Raw genomic sequence first — 22,592 nt, 5'->3', positions numbered from 1 at the left:
CACCTTTCAGGTTTTGCATCTGCATTTATTGTGTCAGGTGTCCTTAACTTGGTTAGAATGGCTAACACAGACTAAAAGACTTTGACTTTCTAAAGGCTCAAGAATAGTGACATAAAATTAGTAAAATCCCTGCCTACTAAGCTTTTGGAAAATTTCACATGCTTTCTGAAACATGCCGAAGACCAGCTTAATATTTGGGGCCTGAATGAAGCTAAATTTAGTATGTTTACAGTATCTTTGATTCACTCGTGTTACCCTTAGGCCATCTGTCTTTCAGTTAGGTATCTCTCTTCCTGCCCATGAATGGATGAACAGTAGTGAATGATCTATTTACAAAACCCATTTTGTCAGCTTTTTCATGGCTGACAATTCTTAGTGAGAGGTGAAAATTGCTGCAATTCTCTGGGGTAACGCATAAGCAGATTTGGGTTTTTTGAAGAAAGGTAAGAAAAGAAAAGGGAAATGACAATACATAGAAGGAGAAACAGAACTCCAATAATCACAGGTAAACCCAACCTTCGCATAAATACACTGCAACCAAGCTCTGTGTACAGGTGGTTTACTGACACCCAGGAGAAGAACTTGAGAGTAATTGTGTAGCTCTCCTCTTAAATTTATGAATTTCTTCCATTAAACCTCCACAGCAGCAGCTATGGAAGGTGACTTGGGGATCACAAACACTCATCCCCAGCTCTCTGCACATCCATTCCAGATGGAGATAATTTCTCCTAATGTTAATGATCGAAGTTGCATGCTTAACTCTGTAAAGCTGATGGGCATTTAACAGCGTGATTCAGTGCACCCCCAGACAGAATTCTTCAGCAGAAAGGATGAACACCTCTGAGGATGTTTCTCTCTTCCAACTAACTGGATGAAGCTCAGAGGCTGTTAAGGAAGACAGTTACAGTTAGATAAGATGATCCCACTCCCTTGATATGGTAATACCTTACATAAAATATCCCTCCAAATGAAATGCCACTGTTTCTCCCCAGACACACAGGAATTGTGTAAGAGCTAGACACAAAGATAACCTGAAAAGGATATTACGCAATAATCAAAGCACCTCCATTGCTACAGCTAGTAAAGAACAGCAAAGACTAGTGCTAAATTAGATGCTCTAGGGTTTATTCTGAACAACCAAACGCTGAGAATATAGATTTTGTGATCTTGATAGGCATGGTGTTTGGAGAAGGGCATACAGTTCTAAGATTGTTCAGGCACCTGGACCATGGTTGATGAAAAGGCTGGCACCATTTACTCTGTAAAGAACAAGAGGTGGGCATGTCAATGGTACACCAAACAATACCAAACAATACAGGATGGTAGTTCAGCTCCCAATGGAAAACAAGGTTGCTAAGATTCCTGACCAGATCACATAGGGATGCATCTCTTTCCTTGCATAAATACTTTCAGCCCTTGTAACTTCATTCACTGTCATCTGGCTTAAGTCCTGATCATGCTGTCCTTACTTGCATAAAACACTATGCAAATTGTGTCTGACTTAAACTGGCAGCATTAGACTTCATTGGTGTTTTGACTTAGGACTTAATCCTAAGCAGGCGGGTGTTCACATGTACAGTGGCAGTTGCAGTGGTATGACATGAACTTGTCTACTGTTACATCTTAAAGGCTGTGGTTGCCACTAAATTAAGTCAACAAAAGAGAAATTAGTGTTCTTTGCTTCATACTCAGATCAACACTGTAAAGATTTTGATGGTGATCACTGAACATTCCAGTTTGATTAGAAGCAGCTTGCACTTTCCCCTTTACTTTTAGTACTAAAAAACCTGAAATCAGTTTTGATAAGAGACTAAAATGTGAAATACTAAAAGCTGACAGATCTTTTGTATGGTTTCCCACTGGTCATAAATTTACAGAACTACATAAGTGAAAGAAAAACACGAAATATTTTAATCTTTATTGAATCTTCTGTCATTAATAATTATCACTTGGCTAGTTTGTACAATCTAATAACATGAAACAATTTTTTTCAAATAACAGATTTCCTCTAGTCTCAACTAATACTGTATGATATCATTTTCATTATCTTGTATGAAAAGATGTCAAGGGGTTTTTTACTCTGAAAAATCAAGAGGGAAGAAACAAAAACAGCTCGCACCTCTTTCTTATTCCAATTCATAACCCTGTAAACCATGCTAATTGAAACAGAAGATGTGCAATTTTGGACAACATGCATTCAACCACAAAAGATACTGTGCTTAATGAGACATTGCCTAAAACCAAAGCAGGAAAATGCACTTATGGTGCCAAGAAAATAATGAGAAAAAGAGTGAACACGTAGAACATAACCATCCTGTCCTGTTAAATTCATCAAGGCACACAGGCAAAAAACACCTCAGCAGTCGTCTTTGCCTGGTATTTCGCTGCAGACTGCCCCATAAATAAGCTATTGAAGTGAAAGAAGGCACCTGATGTAGCATATGGGGGCTGAGGCAGGGCACCCACTGAATGCCATGGTCTTGCCCTCTCCTCTATCCCGGAGGCTGATGAGGCTGGCAGTGTGGTGCCTGTCCCAATGGTTTTACACAGCTCTGTTTCCTCTGGGCTCAATTCAGGTCACAGCAGTGCCAAGCACCTCCAGATTGTCACAACTGAAACGATGCTATTGCTGTCTCAAGTTGTTGCTGACCTTATCAAAGCTCTGGATTCCCCCCAGAGTGGGAAGGGAGAGATAAAGCAGCTGAAGGAAAGCATCCTAGGCAATTCTTCTCCCTCAGACAAAAATAGGGAGTTCGGTTACATTAAGTTAGGTTTAGTTTGGTTTGGTATGATTTGGTTTTACTGTGAAACTGGAAAGCCAACATGAAGCAGCTGCTAGACTCTGGATAAAAAAGTGGGAACGCTCCTCAGCTGAGAAGCCACATTTTTCATCATCTTTGTCTGATTCGGTAGGGCTTCACATGAGCAGAAGAACTTCCCTCCTCCACAAGAAGCCAAGCAGGAACTGGACTTTAGTATCTCACAGAGGCCACTAATTTTGCCACCTTGCAGTCTGCTCTCTCCTCCTCTGACTTTGTCAGTTTTCAAAGAGGCGGAATAAAAAGCACTATGAGGAACAAGGGATGCCTTTTCACAGGATAATCAACGCAGTGGTCCACCCAAAGAAGGAAGGGTCTAGGAACTACTGACTCAGCATTTAATCTCCCAGCACAGCCTTAGTCACCGCCTAAATCAAGAAAGGGCCCCAACCCAACCTCCTCAGCTGCTTGGCCTCCAGCCAAATAAAAGATGAAAATCTTTGTTAGTCACCAGAAAAGAGTGACTCAGGTGGGTGGGAATGAATGAAAAGGTAATGGAAGTACTTAAGATCTTTTTGTAAACTCTCCTGAAGGGTGGAGTGGAGACCTGAAATGGAGACTCAACATAGACTTCTATAATAAGCAAGGAATTTCTGGATTCAGAGTAAATTCAAGCATATTGGGAGGGAGATACAGCTTAAAAAGAGACTACTTTTTAAGGAGGGAAAACCAATTTGTTTGGAGAATGCATCAGATTGTACCAAATACAGTATATATTAACAAACATCTTATTAGGATCTTTTCAGTATTCACAGGGCACTATCCCTCTGATTTCACCTCCTTTTTCCTTCAAAATCAGTAGTATTTCCACCATAACAGAAAACACCATAGAACTGATCCACAGTAAGTGTGGAGCACCTTCAACCCTCATGGTCTGCAGAAGAGATCAGACCGCTCAGAATTTTGCAAGATTCAAACCGCTTTCACGAACTGGCATTGATCATAACATTTAACATCCTCCAGGCCCCACTGTGTTAAGTATCATTCACATTTGCAAATACAAGTGGGTTGGGTTTTTTTCAGAAATTAATGCATGGGTGAATGATCCTATGATAAGAAGGTAAAAACCTGCCTTCTTAGACCCATATCACTGATAGGAATATTAGTCTTCAAGAGCTTTTGGAAGTTTTATATTCTGATATTATTTTCTGGCCTATGTGCCTAACTCCTCAGATTTATTTACATGCCATTTAAACTCCACTGTTATTACATATTACACTTTAACAAACAAATTCAGGTCTCTGTGTAGAGCCACAGTCATGCATTCTGCTGCACAAATCATGCAGTTCAATTAGGTGAGAGATTCTGGACCTGGGAAGACCATTTCCATGAACTATATTTCTTCTGCAGAGAACTGAGATCCCCTTGACACAAATTTTGTGGTACAGGTGACTGTGTAGGCAGAGTGAAAAACTCTAATTCAGTTGAATACATTTACCATGCTGCCTTTTATATTGCTTTCTAGAGATTCTTTCTCACAGAACTTCATTTGCTCAGTCTAAAAGGAGGCAATTTGAAAAGGCCACCATGATTTGATTTATGGTGGACCTACAAGATGACCTCAACTGAGAAAGTGCTTCCATTGCACTAGCTTTTAGACATGCTTAATAGCAAGAGATGGCTCTTTCCCTGAAAAGCCTTGCAATGTAAACAAACCAGGCAGGAGGAAAAAGGCATCAGGAAAGAGTATTTTGCCCAAGGTCACAGAGCCACCAGACATGCTAGAACAGGGTACAGAATCAGCAGATGCCCAGACAACAGAAAAAACATGAAGCAGCCTTCATATTTTATGTCCAAACCTGCACATCCCAGCTACCTGTATACACCCAGTTGGATGACAATAGCTTCTGCACCAGCAGATTGCAGAGACATACAAATGAAGTATTCTTGTATCCTACAGAATTCTTGTTTTCTGGCACCATGCAGTGAGCTAAACAGTATCCCGTGTTGGCATTCTTCAAAACCTCTGCAGAAGTATGTATATGATGCACAATGCCATAACACTTCACTTACAAATGAATTATAGTTCATATTCCAAATTACAAAGCAGACAGGCAATTTTTTCCCCCATTTTATGGTTTAAATGAATAGAGTACTAATAAAGCAATGAAACAATACGATTGACTTGAGCTGTACATGGTGTGGGTAAGTTGCATTTCAGCTATATAACGATCTCAATGAGCCACAGCTGTGACCAGAAAACCTCCCTGCTTGTCCATTCTTGTGGCTTCTCTTTCACATACTCCATTTTTTGCTAATTAAATAGGACTAAGGCAAAGTTAATTATCACAGTTAGTCTGTAATAGGGTTAATTTGACTGAATGAATTTTCATTTAAAAGGAACAGAGAAACTCTTTAAGAAGTTTGTAAGTGTAGGATAATTCAAGAGTATCACCAAAAATCTTCTGCTTTGTCCACTGAACAAGACTGCAATGCAAGTAGCTCTTGAAAAGTAATTAGGTAGCCTTGCTCACTAAAAAACTGCACAATGCTTAACAAGTCTAAGCAGGAATCACAACATTTTCGTATTTAAGAAATCCAGCCCTCCAGAACAGTAAAGATGTTATGCTGCTGAATGTTGCTAACCCGAAAGAGCAATTTGCTAACAATACGACTAACTCCCCAATAGACCAAACCTGTCAGAAGCAGCTATACTTATGATGAATAAAAAATCCTCAGCCAATCTACTCTATAGTTTATAATTTAACTGAGTAGCACAGTTTCCAATTCCATGTAATAAAACCATTATTTATATATTATTCATGTCTTCTCAGACTACTTTTGCCAAATTGTTTCTTTAAAGACAGCCTTTTGTAGCTATTTACAATGAAATAAAAAATAGAAAAGATTGTCTTTAGTACTTAGAAAGAAGAGTAGAAAACTTTCTCCTAAATTAATATGATGAATTTGCTTACATTAATGATAATAAAATGGAAAACCTCAATCTAAATATTTTCATTACAGAACCAATTTAAACACATTGCAAAATCCTTTTCAGCAAGATCCACAGAGCAAGGCAAGAAACAAGCAGCAATGATTGCTAAAGTGTGTGTAAGACAAAAATAGAAAATTGTGTTTTTCTTTATTGTTATTCTATTCCTGGCTCCACAAGCAAGGCCCTTTAATGTACAGTTCTCACCACGCCGACAGGCAGTGCTTCAAGCAGGAGTGGCACAGTAAGCATGTGTGCTAGCTCACAAGGGCAGAGCATCTTTAAGTAGCTGCCCATTAATGAGAACACAAACAGGATTTTTTGGAGGGAGGAATATATAATACAAAAATACCCGCAAAATAGAAATTATGCAGTTTATTCAGACAGTAAGATTTAAAGCTGTTGTGAGTCCAATCAAGGCTGCTGGCCTCCATTGGTAGGTTCATGGATCTAGCTTATGGAATCAAACAGGTTTCCTAATAAAAATACTCTGACAACTAAGCAGAATCATGCCAATGATAGCAAGGAATAGCCCAGCTCAGACACAAAAAAGACGAACGAAGTGGGAGGAAAAGACATCTGCAACTGCAAAGCCAGTATTAGAATTTGGGAAGTTAGAAATTTGGAGCCTTCTGATAGCTGACTACCTTCTTTAAAAATCTTAGATGAGCAAGCTTGCCTGCATGCTTACAACATTTTTAATCAGTCCTCCACAAATTGAAACATTGTTCTATATGTTGAAATAATTTGACCAACTTTTGCCATCCTTTACAAGAGATATAAGAGCAGGGTGATGATCTGTTACTGCAGATCAGCGCCGTTACAAGCACACAGTTCACTGGGATGTAGCAGTGAGATGTCCCAGCCATCTATACTACATCTATACTACAAGTCACATTGCAGTATGGCCCTGAAAATATTCAACAGATGATTCAACAATCATCTTGCACCTGAATATAATGTTCATCTTGCTCCTGAACAAATATAACAGACCATGCTCTGTTAATGCCAAGAACAAAATGGTGCTGACAAGTAACAACAAGTAAAATAATCTGAGCTGCTGTTCTGTTTATGTAGTTGCTGTCTCCCACTGTCTCTCTATGCCAGCTCACACACCCCTTCAAGAATCCATGCGCTAGTGGTGGCCAGAGAGAAGGAAATAATTCCTCATAGCTGAAAGAGGCTCTGGAGGGGTCTTTTGCCTCATCCAAAAAGCTCTGGAGCATCCCTGTTCTTCAGTATCTTAGCTAATTTTGCCACTTTTCCCTGTTACAGATACTGCAAGTAATCTTTTTATGTTTTTTAATCAAATACTCTGGCTGTAGTCTGAATGATGAACTTGTCAATATGACTTTGTTTTGAACACCAAATGCCTCTTCTCATCCCTGTCCTGAAACTACTCATCCATGCTAAGAAGAAATTAAGAACCACTCTATCACGACCTGGGCGAAGAAGCTGACATCAATAAAATTTAGGAATTGATTTGTTAATCTGTGTTTAGATCTATGATCCAATTGATTGATGGATGATATTACCAAGTACCCTGCTGCTTCAGGGACCTAAGGTTTCAGGCAGGTTAAGTTTCTTTGGGGTTTCCCTAGTAGCAAGGGTCAGTAAGAAATGCTCACTTTGAAGATGTCTTTTGGTTTTCATTTCTTTCTTACTCAGGCAAAGAGTTCCTTATGCTTTTAATAGCTGTACTGATGACTTTCATACAATGGGATTGATGACAGGCTAGGGGAAATCAGGGCTGATAGCGAGAGTTTGGAAAGTCTATTGCTGAACATCTGGAAGTGTAGCCAAGAGGAATTTATGAGAGGAAAACATCTGACCACCCCCAACCTTATAATTTCCTTCAACTGCTCTCTAGCACCTGTGCTGAATCATGTAGCCTAGCAAGTTTGTATGTCGTAGGGGTCACATTAAGGGAATGATACCAGTGAATACAAGAGGTGAGAAAGGAAAAGTCGGGGACTTTGATGGGGACAGAGGGGTGGCAGCATTGTGCGGTGCTGAAGACATGAGGATACACTCACTCTGGTGGAAGAAGCAATGTGCAGAGAGGAGAAATGACCTGCGGAGTCACTGGCTGACACTGTGAGCCCATACAAGGCAGGGAAAGGAAATTCCAGGAACTGTCAGGGGCTCCTTGACTTGCTTTGCATTTGACTGCTGGGGCAGCAGGTATCCAACAAAAGCCCATGTGTCGCTGTCCCTCAGGACAGCCTCTAGCTGCATGGGCAGCTATTACAGCTTAATTTCCAATACTAGTGGGAAAGTTTCTGAAGTATTGACACAAACAGTGATACAAAATCACACAGGTAATCTCTACATTTCATTTGATCTGTATAGAAGCAGGGAGACAGAAGACTGGGTTTTGAAGATGCATCTCTTTTTTTGAGAGAAGTGGGACGTTGGCACAGCAAATGATGAAGAACACAGCTGAAGGCACTGTGTGCCCTTAAGTGCTCCTGTCTCTTCTGCCAGTGCACAGATGCATTTCTACATCACAGTGCTTCCCTGACTGTCAATTTATTGCACCCTGTGCTCTCTGACTTCCTCCATTCCACCATTTGTGTGACACATACATGTAAGAGACTTCACTGGAGGCCACATGTATTGTCTGGGGATTTATCCTTTCTTTTCAACACAGAACAATCCTCAGATTTCTTCCCCTTCATGATTTCACTGCCCACACTATCACTTGAATATCACATGGCTCACCTCCACAGTGACATGCAGGTTACACCAAATAGTACAGGAGATGCCCCAAGAATACTCCAGCCCTCCCAAAAGGCAGTAGAAAACTCACCGTTACCACTCCCTAGTGATCAATGGGCATGCTGAGACAGTTGTTTGCATTTTCTATGCTTACTTTTCTATTACTAAAGTGGGATTAACAGTGTTCAGCAACTGTTTTTGAGACCTGCAAATTCCTCCTGTTATGCAACAGCATCTTGAAGACCCTTTTTTCTCTAAATTAAAACATTTTTTCACTAACTCATTATTTCCTTATAATTATTACATTCTTAATCTGCTAACCAAGCACAAAGCACAATAAGCATTTTAGACACCACTGAAATAAGTAGAACAAAATTGCTTCAGCTCTGTTTTTTGTGGTTTACTTTGTTCCCTAACAAATCCTGAGAAAAAAAATATTTTTCCTACAACCTTTCTTGCTTTTAAATACTGTTTTAGAAAAAAATCTTGTTCCAGTACCAGTGAAATTCATCATACTATGACAGGAAAGGAAAATTGTTTCATTTCATAAGATCTTCTAACAGCATGAAGCTAATCCCATGGTCTCTGAGACAGAAATTCTGTCAGATTTAGACTTATAAAGAATCAGCAGAGAAAAAGAAGTTTCTCAGATAGAACTGTTAGTCATGATATGAAGAATGTGTGTCCCCTACAGATGTTATAGCTATTTATATGATAAATCCCGATCATCACTATAGGAATTCTACAGCCTTCTTTTAAGTTAATGCTCAAGTTCAAATTAATCTTCTTTTGACAATGTTTGCCTAATATTTCAGTGTTGAACAACATTTCCAGGGTTACATTTTCAGTGAGCCTACTGGGCATTTTTAAAGCTGTAATCCAGACTTTGTACTTGCTTCAGAAAGACTTCTTTTAAGTCTTCAGTGCTTCACAATTATTTCTAGTAAAGACAAGTAGAATAAGCATTGATAAATGCTTAACAAGGACACATACAGACTTGCAAGTTAACTGGAATTAACATTAGGGTTAATTTAGAGCATGCAACAGGTTGTAGAACAGCTCCCTGGAAGAAAGTATTCATTCTAGAATAAAAATAGAGCATTCTCATGTTCAACACTTGAACCAGTTTGAGTAACATGAGATAAATGGGAACAAAGCATGTTTTTTCCACTTTGCAGGATTATTGTTTTACACAGGAATCACAGTCTGAGAAATTCAACATGAAATGAGGGATACAAAAACACCTTAAGGTGTCTCCAAGGAACTCAAGGTTGCATAGAGTAATTGGTGTCAAATGGCAGCAGACGTTTTAAAACCAACACTACATTTACACAGTTCAAAGGCCCGCGTTATTGCAGAACATCGTGCTACGCAGGGCACTGCAACCTCCCATACCAGAGAAAGATTTTTTTTACAAGGATGCCTCCCTGCCATCACCAACGCCTCCTTCCACTCCCCGTCTACACCCTTCTGTTCACTCAGAGGCAGCAGGAGGTCTGGGCTTATTGTCTGGTTTTGGAAAGGGATGGCAAACTGTCTAGTGGGGAAACAAAAAGTGATGTTTTATTTGGGTGATACATATTGACTTGATGTCAGTATCTCCACTTCTACTCTGCTCTCATAAACCGGGAACAGAACATAAATTCTAAGTGCTTGCGCTATGTGACTATCAAGAAAACTTTCTTGGAAGAACTGAGTACTGTCCCTGTAAAGGGAAGGCTGCTGCACTTTTCGCAAAGATAAGGGATTTTTCAGCCTTGTTGTTGCTGGCCATGAAATGTACTTTGAGTTTATGGAGTTTCTGTGATTCCTTTTTTCTTAAAATGCCATTTTACATGCGTGCTTAATCTGTTCTTTCTACTATCTTAACATCTTTCCTTGGTTGTTAACTGAAACCTGTGCTGTAAGAGGCAGCACTGATGAGACCAACACATTAAACCTCGGTAATTCTCAATTCTGAGTACAGCATTTGGGGGAATAAAATGAGACCAGGAGCTCAGGCTGGCCTGGCCAGCCACACACATTGGTAATCCACAGTAGATCACCAGGTGAGGAACCTTAAACACCTTGGTGGTAGCCAGGGTCCCATGACAGGAAAGCCCGAAACTATTCCAACCAAAGACTTCCCCAGGGATTTAGAGGAAAGGGATCATAAGCAGAAGATGAAAGTGAAGCTCTGCAGAAAAAAAGAGGAATACATCTAAAATATTCATCAGCCCCAGACCTTCCCATACCGTATCCCTGATGGTATACAAAATACTTTGACATACAAAATACCTTGACATTCATGGTACCCGCTGATACTGACATTCGGCAAAACAATGTTGATAACCTGCTGCAGACAATTCTGGTACACTTCCAGAGAATATTTAGGTGCAGAAAAAGAAGTGGAGACAGAAAAGATCTTAGGTCTTTTACTGCTCATTTACATTTATGCATTCTTTGTGTGGTCTCCTGTAAATTGTCTTCACTGGCAACCCCTTCTGCAACCTCTGCATGTTCTGTGCTCTTGGGGAGATAAAACTGCATCAGGCGTTATAAGGCCAGAGCTCTGGCCTTGTAAGAATAGTTGCCTAAGGAGTGCCTTCAGAAGAGCAGGGCAGGGAGAGTAACTCTAGTTCCTTTGGGCAACTGGGCTTTCCAACACCCCTGTGTGAGAAATAAGAGACCCAAACTCAAGAAAAGCAAGCCAGTGGAGCCTGCAAAGATGAAGAGGAGAGGTTTAAAAGCTCAGGTTCACCCAATGGAGTCTAGTCACAGAGGCCTGGTGACACCTACTAAGCAGGCGTTTTGTCATAGATGCAATAGTGCCAAACTTGTATTGCTACTTTGTGCTCCCCAGGAATACCGTGCCCCTGCCTTCACCGTCAAGGGGAGCAGCATGCAGAATAGTGCACCCAACAGATGAGATGCTTCAACAGAGAAAGTCAGAAAATTGTTTGTAGCTTAATCCACCAAGCAAACCAAAGTTCTGCAGAGAGCATTTTCCTCTCAACCAAAAAGTGAGACGTTTGATATTCTGCTCTACACCCTAGTTTTGGTGACTTTACTGAAAGAAAGGGGGTAACGGCAGACAATATGTGATGGACGCTATCCCCCCATGTAAAACTGTTTTGTCAAGATCCAAGAAGCAATCCTAGCACAGAGGTCATTCAAGCAGTGTTTAAAGCAAGTAACCTCAAACTCACAAACTAAAATCATAATAGAAGCAAGATGACTCAAGTACACAAGATGTAGGAATTGGCTATATAAATACTTCCTGCTGTAGATTTCACTCCCATATAGTTCCAAAGATAAAATCTAATGTGGAAAGAAAAAGCAACGTAATACCTCACATTTCAAACCCAAATCATGTTGTAACTGAGATAAAAGGGAACATGCTATTTCATAAATACCCTGAGTAATACATACTGTAAAATTCGTATCATTATAAGCAATGATAATCACTGCATTAATCAAATCATACAGAAGATAACACCGGGCAGGAGTGTGGATAAAGAAGGCTTTACAGAGGGATCTGGACAAGCTGGACTGATGGGTCAAGGCCAGTTGTATGAGGTTCAACGAGGAGCAGTGCCGGGTCCCGCACCTGGGTCACAACAACCCCACGCAGCGCTACAGGCCAGGGCAGAGTGGCTGGGAAGTGCCCGGTGGGAAAGGACCTGGGGGGGCTGGCTGGCGGCCGGCTGGGCATGAGCCAGCAGTGTGCCCAGGGGGCCAAGAAGGCCAACGGCATCCTGGCTTGTGTCAGAAACAGTGTGGCCAGCAGGACTGGGCAGTGACTGTCCCCCTGTACTGGGCACTGGTGAGGCCGCACCTCGAATCCTGTGCTCAGTTTTGGGCCCCTCACTGCAAGAGGGACGTTGAGGCGCTGGAGCGTGTCCAGAGACGGGCAACGGGGCTGGTGAGGGGTCTGGAGCACAAGTCTCATGAGGGGCGGCTGAGGGAACGGGGGTTGTTTAGTCTGGACAAAAGGAGATTCCAGAGAGACATTACTGCTCTCTACAGCTGCCTGACAGGAGGCTGTAGGCACGTGGGGATCAGGCTCTTCTCCCAGGTAACAAGCGACAGGACAAGAGGAAATGACCTCAAGTTGTGCCAGGGCACGTTTAGGTTGGATATTAGGAAAAATTTCTTCACTGGAAGGGGTGGTCAAGCATTGGAACAGGCTGCCCAGGGAGGTGGTTGAGTCACCATCCCTGGAGGTATTTAAAAGACATGTAGATGTGGCACTTAGGGACACGGTTTACTGGGGGACTTGGCAGTTCGAAGTTAATCATTGGACTCAATGATCTTAAAGGTCTTTTCCAACCTAAATGATTCTATGATTCTGAAAACAAAATTGCCATAATAATGCTAAGTTTTCTGCTTAAACATGGGGTTTTTTTTCTTAACAAAAAATGTATTTTGATGAGCTTTTCAGGCAATGGACATGCCAGCTAGTTTCAGGACAAGAGCCTATTCTTAATTTACTATTGTTTAACTTTAGGGACACCCAGGAATAGTTAACTGAATAAAGAATCGTCTGTTATTAGGATCTCTGTTTTTTCTCCCCAACTGTTTCTCTGTTTGCTGTCCTGTGTTTTTTGTCTTGATACACATTAACCTGTTAGGCTGACCTTCACTTCCCTCCCAATCCCTACAACACATTAAAACTCTTTAAAAAGGCAACTTGAGAGAGACTGCCTTTTGGTAAACCTCCTAAAGCAAGCTCTACAGACTGGTCTGGCATGCGTTGTGTACATGCATCTGTCACGAAAATTTGATGACAAATCATCTGTTTCCTGACAGATAGGCTGCACTGAATTCAAATTCCAATGAAATGTCTTTGTCCACCAGGAAGGAAAACATTCTCTTTTAAAGCAGTCATCATTCTCAAACTTCACTTCAATCCTCCATTTGCTTGTCTGTATTACCATTTATTTGTACTATATTTTTTTCTGGATCAATTAAAGTCTGTCACAAGATACATCTTACTGATCATCTTTTGGGAAAATGTAAAGAGACTAATGAAAGGAATGAAAGCAAATGTTTCACAGTAATAATGCTGTTTCCAGAGGGTGAGAGATGAAGATCCTTTTTAAGACTGACCTACCCCAGTTTGTTTAAAACTAAACTGAACTTGAACTGATAAACTACTTTTTTGAGATTAACCTGAATAGTTCAGCAAAACACTGTAAATCTAAACATACCTGAATTGGAGTCAAACTTTGTTTCTGACCTGCAAAAGAAAATAAAAAGTTCTTAAGTTACAAGAACAGCTTATGCTATAAAAGCCATTTGTCAGACAGATCCCTCCCAGCAAATATCACCTTTAACAAGACTGTCTACCTCTGTATGTTAATACTTAAAGCGTTCAAGGGCATTTGAACCCAAACGATAACTGTTATCTTTAACATTTTGGGGTTTTTTAGAATGTAGAGTTACAAAGAAGGTATTTTAAAACACAAATCACAAAATGAATGCATAAAATAGAATATAAATTTAAAACAGGATTAAATTATATAATGTAAATCATGGCACACAGTTGTTCCTATGAAATAAATATTGTTTTCATTCATTTTCATTTTTGAAAAGTCATTAAGAAGATTTAATTTATTCATGAATGTTTCCAATCTATATTTGAAGCAGATACATTTCATTAATGTCATATGTATTGTATCCAATGATCTGTACTTAATTGTACAACATCCTAGGAGGGTTTAGTTTGTGCGTGTCTTCAATTTACTCACTCTGCACATAGGAATAAGTGGTTTGATTTTCTTAAAAGTGGAAAGCGGGGGGTGGGAGAGAGGGAGAGAGGAAGGGAGCCAGACCTAAATTTTAACTTGTTTTAAAGTCTTTGCAAAAAGACAATCATGTGTGCATTATGCACCATTAGCTTTGGCCGTGCACTGCCGAGTTTTCTCTCTCTAACAAGTAGTGTTTTCTTCTAAGGGCTTAGCACTTAGCAAATGAACCCTGTAACCTGCATATTTAATAAAAGGAAGAAAAAATTAGCCCTTGTGGGAACATCATGTTTCAGATATAGGTTAATAATACTTGTAAATGTAGAAGCCTTTGAAGATCTCAATTCAACTGTGGGAAAACTTAAGTTGGGTAATTACTCTCAAGACGCTGCTGATGTGCTGTCAAGCAGAATTAACCCTATGACTAGGCCTATCTACACAATCTGCTATAAGACAGCATTGTCTATATTGAGCTCTCAAACCAATTAACAGGCATGTTCCAATCAGATTTATATCACCCACTAACAATCAGTTGTACACATGGTCATAGCTGTCACAGCAGGACACAAGGTCTGACCAGCAGGAGACCTGTTAAAGGATGTTACGTTGGCAGCAAAATGCATTTCCCCAGAAATTCTAAGGAGGAAGTACAATGTTGGATCCTTTTACATGGCATCAAGGAGGGGATGTATTTTGGGAAGTTACAGTCCTTCTTTTTTCAAAAGTAAATGACTAAACCTCGAGAACTAATTGCAGATTTATTTTCTTCTTTTATAAGCTTGTACATGCAAGTACATATAGATGTATTTTACATGTACTCTGCATGTATTTTATATAATTGGCATTGTAATCCTGTACCAAAGATAAAAGCTATGCCACTGCAAACATCAAATCAATCATTATTTAAAAAATGAATGAGTTCACACTATTAGTTACAGTTAAAGCCATCAGGAAGGAAACAACTCTCTTCCCTCAGACCTCAAAATCTTTTATGTCTTAAATGTAACTCCCAGGTGGTTAAAAGATGGAAGGGAAAAATCGTAACTTATTGTCCTAACTGGTACTTACAAAACACCACCAAAAGCACTGAACAAAGAGAGTATGTTACTGACGTGCCTTCACAAATACCACCGCCAATAACTGCCCAGGGCACCAGCCCACGCTCCTGTTCAGCAGTGTATTTCAGCTGCTATTTATGGCCAGCAGGATAAAGTCCCCACCTTGTGAAAAGTACATGCTGGTAACTGGGAGGAATTCCCCTGAGCTCCAGGTAAAGCCATTTACTCAGTATTTTATTTACAATATTCTCCTCAAGTTGCAGTATATCTGTCTAGACTGTTCTGTCTTGCTCATCACTGTATTAGCAACACCCCACTACCTACATTGTCAGAGATAAAGTACAAATCTTACCCTCAGCGTCTGTTTATCTGCACAGTCAAATTCTTGCTGCCTAAATTCCAGATACTTGGTATTAGTTGGTCAAACCAAGACCCTGGTTTTCAGCCTGCTCAGCCTGGCACGGACATATGCACTGCAACTTGCGGCATCAACCAACTGGTCCAGGGGCCAAGATGGCTGAGACTACATGGGGAGGAGGGTCACAAGGATCACTAGGCACTGTACTGAGTACCAAAGCTCCAAACAGTCATAAATTACTGGACAACAAATCACAAAACTGGTATGGGGCAATAAATGAATAGAACTTTGTCTGGCAACAGCAGAATAGCTGTGAAAGAAAACACAACATGGGAGGTAGCACTAGGCGCTATCAAGAGGAGGAAGATCATCTACATTTATGGCCAACATGTCACCTTGAGAAAACAAAGCAAAATTTAGGACCCAGTACTACAGAAATTACTAGAGATCTTAGAAAGGCACAGAAAAAAGGGAGGAAAATAATGAAACATCTTTGGCATTGTAAATAAGCAACAAATAGCAGATGTGAGAGAAGCACTCTGCAAGAAAACAAAGTCATCTTGGCTACTTGAAGGAATGACAAAACTTCCAGCATCTTCAATGGAACCAGCACTTTTCCCCCTAGATCTTCCAGTATTTACATCCCTTTCTTGAAACATGCTAGACAACAGTATCAGAAACTAGTTGCACCTAGGTGTTAAAAATACACAACTGAAAAATGGCCAATAAATATGCTAAAATCAAATTCTGAAAGTACATTCCAAAGAGATGTTCTGCTGCACACAAAAATGTTCACCCTGATTCCTTTATACTTTTAAAACTACATTAACTAGAAGAAAAAAAACTTCTCTGTGGATTGTTTGTTATCACTGTACACACTCTGGTATCTAACCTAAGCATCCTACTAGACAAGATGAACCTTACAGAGCCAGGCACTGACTTTACAAATAGTCTTTTATCATTTATCACACAGAGGGGAAAAGAAACAGCAACAAACAGAACAGCTTTGTGTGTATTTTCTCTACTTTTGCCCCATAGAAGTACTCTGAAAGTCAGGAAATCATTCATAGATATCTTTGGAAAGGAGTTTACATGCACAAAGAGAACAAGACTGTATTTATAAAGCGCTTTCCATTTCCAACTGTGATATGGCTCAAATACACAAAACAGATGGCAATACAAATACCAATTAGTTCAACTACCAACACCCAATATACAAGGAAATAGTGAGCTACTGGAAAGGTTCAGCAAAGGACAAGGTGCTGCAATACTTTTAAAGATCTCTGAAATAATTCAATCAAACACAAACAAAATATATGATTGTTACTTTATCTGTACTGCAAAGAGGCGCAGGATTTTGACCTGTTCTTTTTAAAAGGCACTGTAAACCAGGTGCTCAAACTGCCAAGTACTGAGAAACGGATAGTGACCAGACACACTACAGCTGAGGCTAACACAGGTCTGCTATTTGCCAGTGAAGTGGGCTTTTGGCAAGGAGAGGGGAAAGAGGACTTACTGCAGAACCCCTACTGTTGTGTTCAAACTGCCTTTTTCTTTCACACTTCTTGATGAAGTCTTTAACAGATTTATTCAGGTTTTGTTGAAGCCCAACGTTGGGAACAGCTTTGAAAGCTCCACAGCTTTCTCAGAAAGCACCTGATGAAACCTCTGCAGTTCTAATCCTTCCTCTTTAACATCAGACACTGACACACAGACAGCACGATGCTGTAAAGCCCTACTTCTTTAGGAAGCCTGGTTAAAGATATACTTTTGATCTCAGTTTCCTAGACTACAGAAAAAAGATTGATTCACTGTTGATGGATGCTATGACAATTTCTGTTCTGCATACTCATGAAAAGCCAAATTAAAAAAGAACATTTTAACATCATGTTAGTCAATGAGTAGTCTCTGGGTGAATTCTTCCCAGAGTTTATTTTAATGTGAGAGTTATAAACAGATAAATATAGAAATATACAGCTTCTGCAGACATAATAAATAACAATCCATCCTACCTGATTTTTACTTCAGGTACATACATACACGTAATAAAGCGTAAAGGAGGTTAAAACGAGCTGAAAATTAGTTCTTCCAAGCAGGGTGGCTGAGGAACAGTCAATACAAAACAGTCTGAATTACATATCAGACTCAAAAGTTTACAAGGAATCCATCGAAAATTTTCAGTGGAAATATCAATGAAATCCTTAGTAAAATCAGTGTAAGTTATCTATAGATATCTCTAGGACTATGGAAATCTTTGCATTTATTTCCTCTTATTTCTAAGTACCTTCAACAAGGATTTGCAATTCAGCCACACTTAGCAAGAAGTAAATCAAAACATTTTCACAGGCTTGTCTCAATGAGACCTTATAATGTTACATTTCAAGTCCCCCTTTTCCCTCTCTTTTTGAATCCTAATGTGTTTCTCTTAGGAAATCTACATCAACACTTGCCTTTTGGAAAGGACACTTGTTGAAATATCCTCTGCCTAGCAAACTGTGAGATCCCTCATATTCCTGTACTTTTTTTCACTGCTGGAGATGGATACGGTCTGGAGAACACAAGCAAAAGGAAAACTCAAGTGTGCTGTTCTGTTGGCTTGTAGCTGGCAGTCTCATCCAACTTGCACAGCCAGTGACCTTGGCCTGCAGTAATTTAGACAGTGCCTTTACGATGTTTGTGGGCAGCAACCGGCTCAGTACAATAGAGCTGATACACTGAAAAAACAAGACCAGGTGGCTTCTGGATCAAGGGGGGAAAAAAAAGACATAAAGTGGTTTTTGTTTTCCAAACTTGCTCTTCCTCTCCTAATTCTTAACATAAAAATCTTTCCAAACTTCATTGCTTATATGAGGGTAGGAAATGAATATTCAGCACCAACCATGACGCTATTGGTTAGAGAATATTAAAGACTACCCATGAGTCAATTAGGAATGCAGAGTTATTTGCTATGATTCTGCTAGAATCACTGCAGCTCATCTATGCCACACTGGCCAAGCATGCAGTGAAAAGCGCTTTCAACAAGAGCCACCCAGCAGCTCCACCCAAGTGAGCATTGTACCATTCTTGTTCTGAGGGGCTCTTGAGGACCAGGAGGACCAAGTCCTGTTCCAAAACACCACAGAAATACGTAATTGCCAGGTCAAGCTCCAACAACAGCCACATGCTACAGCTGTGATAAGCTGTATAAAGCTTAGCACATTTTCAGCATTCAGATAGGATTAGATGTGGATTCAGCACTCAGGTACGTTCAGATGTGGAAGATGCCATCAGCTGTATTTGCAGGGCAACCTTACTGCAGGGACTACAGCAAATACAGCATTCTTCTTGATGGTCATCCTCAGAGGTGGATTAAACCTCCAGATTCTAGGTGGCTGTGAGGAAGACAAGTGCTCTGCTGTCTTGGGTTTTGGTGAGATGATAAGGAGTGAGTAACAATTTGTCACCCAGCAGTGACACTGCAGACTCAAAACAATGGTTGGTTACAACCAAAACATGAAGCAAGAACAAACCAATGCTCAATGAGAACAACTTTACTAACGATTTTAACTCCATCAGCCTTTTCTAGGGGACAGTCACAAAAAATTGCAGAAAGTCTTGCAAGTTTTAAGATTGTCAAGCTTCTTGGAGCTACACAGTACGTAGTAAAAACCTGGGTTTGGATGAGAAACGTTTGGTAATACTGTCTGCTGACCAAGTGAGCCAGCAGTGTGCCCAGGGGGCCAAGAAGGCCAACAGCATCCTGGCTTGTGTCAGAAACAGTGTGGCCAGCAGGACTAGGCAGTGACTGTCCCCCTGTACTGGGCACTGGTGAGGCCGCCCCTCGAATCCTGTGCTCAGTTTTGGGCCTCTCACTCCAAGAGGGACGTTGAGGCGCTGGAGCGTGTCCAGAGACGGGCAACGGGGCTGGTGAGGGGTCTGGAGCACAAGTCTCATGAGGGGCGGCTGAGGGAACGGGGGTTGTTTAGTCTGGACAAAAGGGGAGACCTTATCGCTCTCTACAGCTGCCTGACAGGAGGCTGTAGGCAGGTGGGGGTCGGTCCCTTCTCCCAAGTAACAAGCAACAGGACAAGACGAAATGGCCTCAAGATGCACCAGGGGAGGTTTAGATTGGATATTAAGGAAAATTTCTTCACCAAAAGGGCTGTCAAGCATCAGAACAGGCTGCCCAGGGAGATGGTGGAGTCACCATCCCTGGAGGTATCTAAAAATGTGTAGATGTGGCACTTGGGGACATGGTTTATTGGGGGACTTGGCAGTTTGAAGTTAGTCGTTGGACTCAATGATCTTAAAGATCTTTTCCAACCTAAATGATTCTATGATTCCTACACTGGCAAGAGGCAACTTACTCCAAATAAATATTATTGAACAGAAGCTGCTGGTTTTGACAAAGTTTGTGAGGAAACTAAGAGTCAGTCAGGGCAGATGAAGTTGGTCAAATACTTCTATTAGATCTTACTAGAGACACTACAGTCGTTACTTCATACGGGCTCTCCTAGCCAAGTAGCCAGTGCTGATTTGTCATTTGGCCTGCTCAAAGGATATAAAGGTTATTAGGAAAGCTTAAATACCATTAATTAAGGACTCAGAACTTGGGCAAGGAAATTCCTTGTGTAGATCTAGCCTGGTGACTGAAATCCTCCCTTGTGCTGTGAAGACAAGAGTGGTGGTGGGCACTGCTATATTGGCCAGCCATGCTTTGCTTTTCCCATGGTTTGCTTTTGGAGATGTCGAGAAGACCTGACACAGCTCAACAAAAATCAAATGAATAGGAGTGTTGCTATTTCTCCTAGCGCATGTTCAGAAGAACCAACACCATTACCAAGAATTTCTTCCAGGAAGCAATAAAGGCAACAGTGGGTGATTTACAAAGACTTGGCAATTCATTCTTTGGCCCTAAGAACTAGAAACTGAGACAACAATAACATTTTTTTTAAAAGAAATCATTCTCCCAGGCTTCCCAGTTCCCATATATATACACCACATCTTTCTCATACAGTCCTGCACATGGTATAAGGACATGACTGTGGTTTATTAAATATGGAATAGCTCCTGTCCTATAGAAATAGCACAAATAGTGGATTTCACTCAAATTCATTCTAACATCCTCTTGCAATGGCTGTGGACAGAATGGTATTTTTGCATAGCGTACAAGAAAATATCTTGAAAAGTTAAAGTAGGTGCAATCCTGCAAATACACTTGACCCTTAGAAGATGCTGAGGCTTCAAGTGGTGTAGGTGGCTCTCTGTGAATTGGTACAGAAACACACAACCTTGCCACAGAGGTTGTACAGCCATGATAAATGTGGCTCACAAAAAATTAACATGACCAAGTATAGTTGATAAGCCTGGTTGATTTGTTTTCTAATTTGGCTGATTAGTTTTCTATCAGATCAACATGTTGCATCAAGATATGTCCCAGCCACACCAGGTGAGGTCCAGTGAAGGGGAAGCTATGAAAAAACAGCCTAGAGACAGGGGGAGCAGGGCTACTTCTTTTAACATAAGCCTGCAGGTAGGCTGGAGTAAGTGTAACACAAAACCACGTAACGGCTGTCTTGCAGAAAAGGAGGTCCTTGAGATTAGTTTATTGTCTCTCATTTATTGCTTTCTTTAGGCAGCTGCTCTGGGATGTTGGAGACTGTCTGGCGTGAAAGTTCAGAGATGGAATAATTAGATTCAACAGCATGATTATGGATTTTATGTGTGAGGCACCTTTGATTGTGGAAAAAGTTAAAGCATGTTCTCCATAAAGCTTGGGAGGTTTCTCATAACACTAGAACAAGTAGGTAGATGAAGAGATGTTAAATTCCTAATTGTTTCTTTTATCTTTCCTGTGATAGAGACAGAGTTCTGTTTTAAAGACGTACCAAAACCCAGGTCTTTCATCTGGACTGTAAAATTCATGTGTTCCCTGACCTCGTGTGTCACATGGTAATGAAACAATGTAAATCAAAAATGTTAAAAGTTGAAGTTTGTTAATATTACTGCTGAAGCTCCAGTCTCCTTCCTGGTTAAACTGACAGGTCCATAGTCCAAATATATGTATTTTCAGATTACAGTGACACAAAGAAAAAAATATAATGGGCACCCAATGAGAAACAAATGGGAACACAAGTTTCAAATGACTACCTGGAAATTAAAAAAAAAAAAACACAACCAAACAGCAAAATGCCACCACAAAAACAACATGCATTTTTGATGGGGCAATGGACTTTCTCTGTATTGTACTACCACCTTACTCCTAAGAAAATACTTCAGTGATTTACACTCTGTGGGGAAAATTCAGTTAATAGCATACATTTTGCATTCTCTGATCCGTTTCCTTCTCACTTTTTCAGCTGTCTGGGCTGAAGCAGTCACCAAGATACAGGAATGTATCTTCCCTAGTTGAGGAAGACATTATATACTGGTATTTTGGGGTCAATAAACAAAAGAAGACAGACTCCTATCAGTCTCTCCATTTGTTGCCACCCTTGCCAGCCACTTCAGAACAACTGGCTAAATTTGATATAGACCAGAGGTGGCCAAAGCTCACAAAGCAACACAAAGACTTTGGGGAGACTGGGCTAAGGCCAGTCCAGCCTTGGGACACAATCATCAAGGTGTTTTTTCAGGTGCACCCTGGCCTGGGTTTTATTAAAAATAAAACCCAACTCCCCTCCTTCCCTCTCTCCCCTCCCATAAAATCCATGGGGAGTCTCAAAGAGAATGTGAAAGCAGGGACATTTCCATATAGCTCGTTTCACGTAGAGAAATCCAACTCATTAGCTCAAAAAAGTCAAGACTATGCCAAAGCGTACTGCGCACTCGAGATAATCACAGGTAAGTCTCATATTGCCATTTTTTCCCATATTAAATAGATTGTGAAAGCAACTGGAAACTAGTTCACATACATTTATGTGAACTACTGCTGTCCAAATCTCACCCCACAAAAACCCCCTACGCCTTCTCCAGCAGACGACAGAAAGGAAGCCA

At 40.6% G+C, this 22,592-nt stretch overlaps 1 protein-coding gene across 5 annotated transcripts in view; it reads right to left on the bottom strand.

Moving 5' to 3' along the window:
- MSRB3 (methionine sulfoxide reductase B3) overlaps positions 1-22,592 on the bottom strand; it is a 117,229-nt gene that overhangs the window by 58,035 nt on the left and 36,602 nt on the right. For all 5 annotated transcript variants that reach the window (XR_008732446.1, XM_055711876.1, XM_055711877.1 and 2 more), the window contains one exon: positions 13,665-13,693. Coding sequence is in view for 4 of the 5 variants with exons in the window: in XM_055711876.1 (XP_055567851.1) it covers positions 13,665-13,693 (29 nt within the window). In the remaining variant the exon portion in view is untranslated. The remainder of the gene's footprint in view (positions 1-13,664; positions 13,694-22,592) is intronic.

Source organism: Falco cherrug, chromosome 5 (genome assembly GCF_023634085.1).
Source record: "Falco cherrug isolate bFalChe1 chromosome 5, bFalChe1.pri, whole genome shotgun sequence".
Taxonomy (NCBI): domain Eukaryota; kingdom Metazoa; phylum Chordata; class Aves; order Falconiformes; family Falconidae; genus Falco; species Falco cherrug.
This window is presented reverse-complemented; position numbering and strand designations above follow the sequence as displayed.